Here is a 1,981-nt window from a genome sequence, read left to right on the forward strand (position 1 = left end):
GGACAAACAGCCTTAACAACAAACCTAAAAAGAGGGAGTCTTCATAAATGTTCTAAGCTGTCCTGCTCTGGACAGCCCTTGCTCTCTAGCTGCAAAACCCAGCCGACTTTGGTGCACTTCCGTTTTGGGGTCATAACTCTAGACATCCTCAGGTCTTTGGCCTTCTCATCCCAAATGCTTAAGCACAAGTAGAGAAACACTGTCTGAAGAGGGTTGTAGTTTCCGAATGGCAGGAAACTGACCAGGAAACGTATATATCCAGAACACAAAAGCACTTGAAAGCGTCACGAGGCCTGAGCTCAGCTCCTTCAACTGTGCTCCGAGCTGCAGGAATGGCTGCCGGTAAGTCTGGGGAGACTCAAGTCTCCCCAGTTCCCCGCGGTACACTTGTGTTACAGTAACAAACAGCCACCACAGTGACATCTGCACATATACAGAATTATATTTAAATTCATATGGAATAATATTTACATGTTAATTAAGTTATATGTAGGAAATGAAGAAAAGTCCAGATGACGGTTTACAAACAAAGAAAACTATACAAGACAGGAAGAGAGCCAACGGTAAACACCACGATCTTCCCTCCCCTGCGACAGGACCAGCAGACAGGGACATCCATTCAGAGAGCTACATCTTCTTAATCTGATTGTCCAAGTCATCAAAGTACGGGTGCTTCAGGGCCATTTTGCCAGAGATTCGTTTGGCAGGATCATAGACTAGCATTTTCTAGAGAGAAAAAGAGAAATAAAACTTAGAAGCCTGCCCTCTATTTACTCCTCCAAGATACTTAAATCACACACAGACACCTTGGAAACCTGTTATAAATTATAAGATAAGCACCCAGACAGCTTAAAACCAAAACATAAACCTTCAAATTATCTAGCTAATTATATCTACTCTGGAAATTAAATGTCCATCTGTTATTCACAACTGAAAAAGTAACAATCAGTTATAGTGTTTCATGATAGTGTCCACACAACCCCTTCGTCGAGCCAACAAAGGAAAAACCCCACAGCATTTTTATAAACACAGCTACAATAGATGGACTAATTACAGTAAACTAATTTAAATACTCCAGATCTTAAATCTGATCATGCACATTATCTTCAGAGAAAACTCAATCAATAAATAAAGGAGCTGGAGAGATGGCTCAGTGATTAAGAGCGATGACTACTCTTCCAGAGGTCCTGAGTTCAACTCCCAGCAGTCACATGGTGGCTCACAACCATCTGTAATGGGATCCAATGCCCTCTTCTGCTGTGTCTGAGGACAGCAACAGTGTATTTGCATATATAAAATAAATAAGTAAATTTTTAAAAAAGAAAACAAATATGAAGGCCTTAAGGATCTGTCTGTCAGTCCTCACAGACATATGAGAAAGATGTGCCACACTGTTTGGATTAAGACACCAAGTCTTTCAAGGACAGCGAGAAACTTGCCTGGATCCATCAATGTGGGAGAAAATAAACTGAAGCCAAGTCTCATCAATAATCCAGTGGTCTCCAACTGTGGCAGTTTACTTCTGGGGTCCTGCGATAGATGCAGACCCTGCTAACTTGGCAGTCTGCCGCTGGAGTGGAGGACAGGACAATGCCGGCCACAGTGCACAGCAGGTGGCAGGGCCACAGCAAGCTTAGCTATTTTGGGATGTCAGCTCAACAGAGGAAATTGGTGCACAGGACTGATTTTTGTTAAGTGAAGTCCTTTGTTTAAAGACTGAGAAGTAGGGATGCAGCTCAACAGTCAATGACCAACCAACCTCCGACACCACCCAAGAAAGCTCTGCCTTCTATCCATAGCCCACAGCAACACACACACACACACACACACCACAAAGCTAATAACTTTAGATAGTACCAGCAGATTGGACCCAGGAAAGGGGAAGACTTCTTTTTTTTTTTTTGGTTTTTCGAGACAGGGTTTCTCTGTGTAGCCCTGGCTGTCCTGGAACTCACTCTGTAGACCAGGCTGGCCTCGAACT

General features: G+C 43.2%; 1 protein-coding gene across 1 annotated transcript in view; it reads right to left on the reverse strand.

Moving 5' to 3' along the window:
* Window positions 1-424: 424 nt before the first annotated feature.
* Cdk1 (cyclin dependent kinase 1) overlaps window positions 425-1,981 on the reverse strand; it is a 15,814-nt gene continuing 14,257 nt past the window's right edge. The window contains exon 8 of the mRNA XM_021204983.1: window positions 425-726. Coding sequence (XP_021060642.1) covers window positions 628-726 — 99 coding nt within the window. The 3' untranslated portion in view covers window positions 425-627. The remainder of the gene's footprint in view (window positions 727-1,981) is intronic.

Source organism: Mus pahari, chromosome 9 (assembly GCF_900095145.1).
Source record: "Mus pahari chromosome 9, PAHARI_EIJ_v1.1, whole genome shotgun sequence".
NCBI classification, from domain to species: domain Eukaryota; kingdom Metazoa; phylum Chordata; class Mammalia; order Rodentia; family Muridae; genus Mus; species Mus pahari.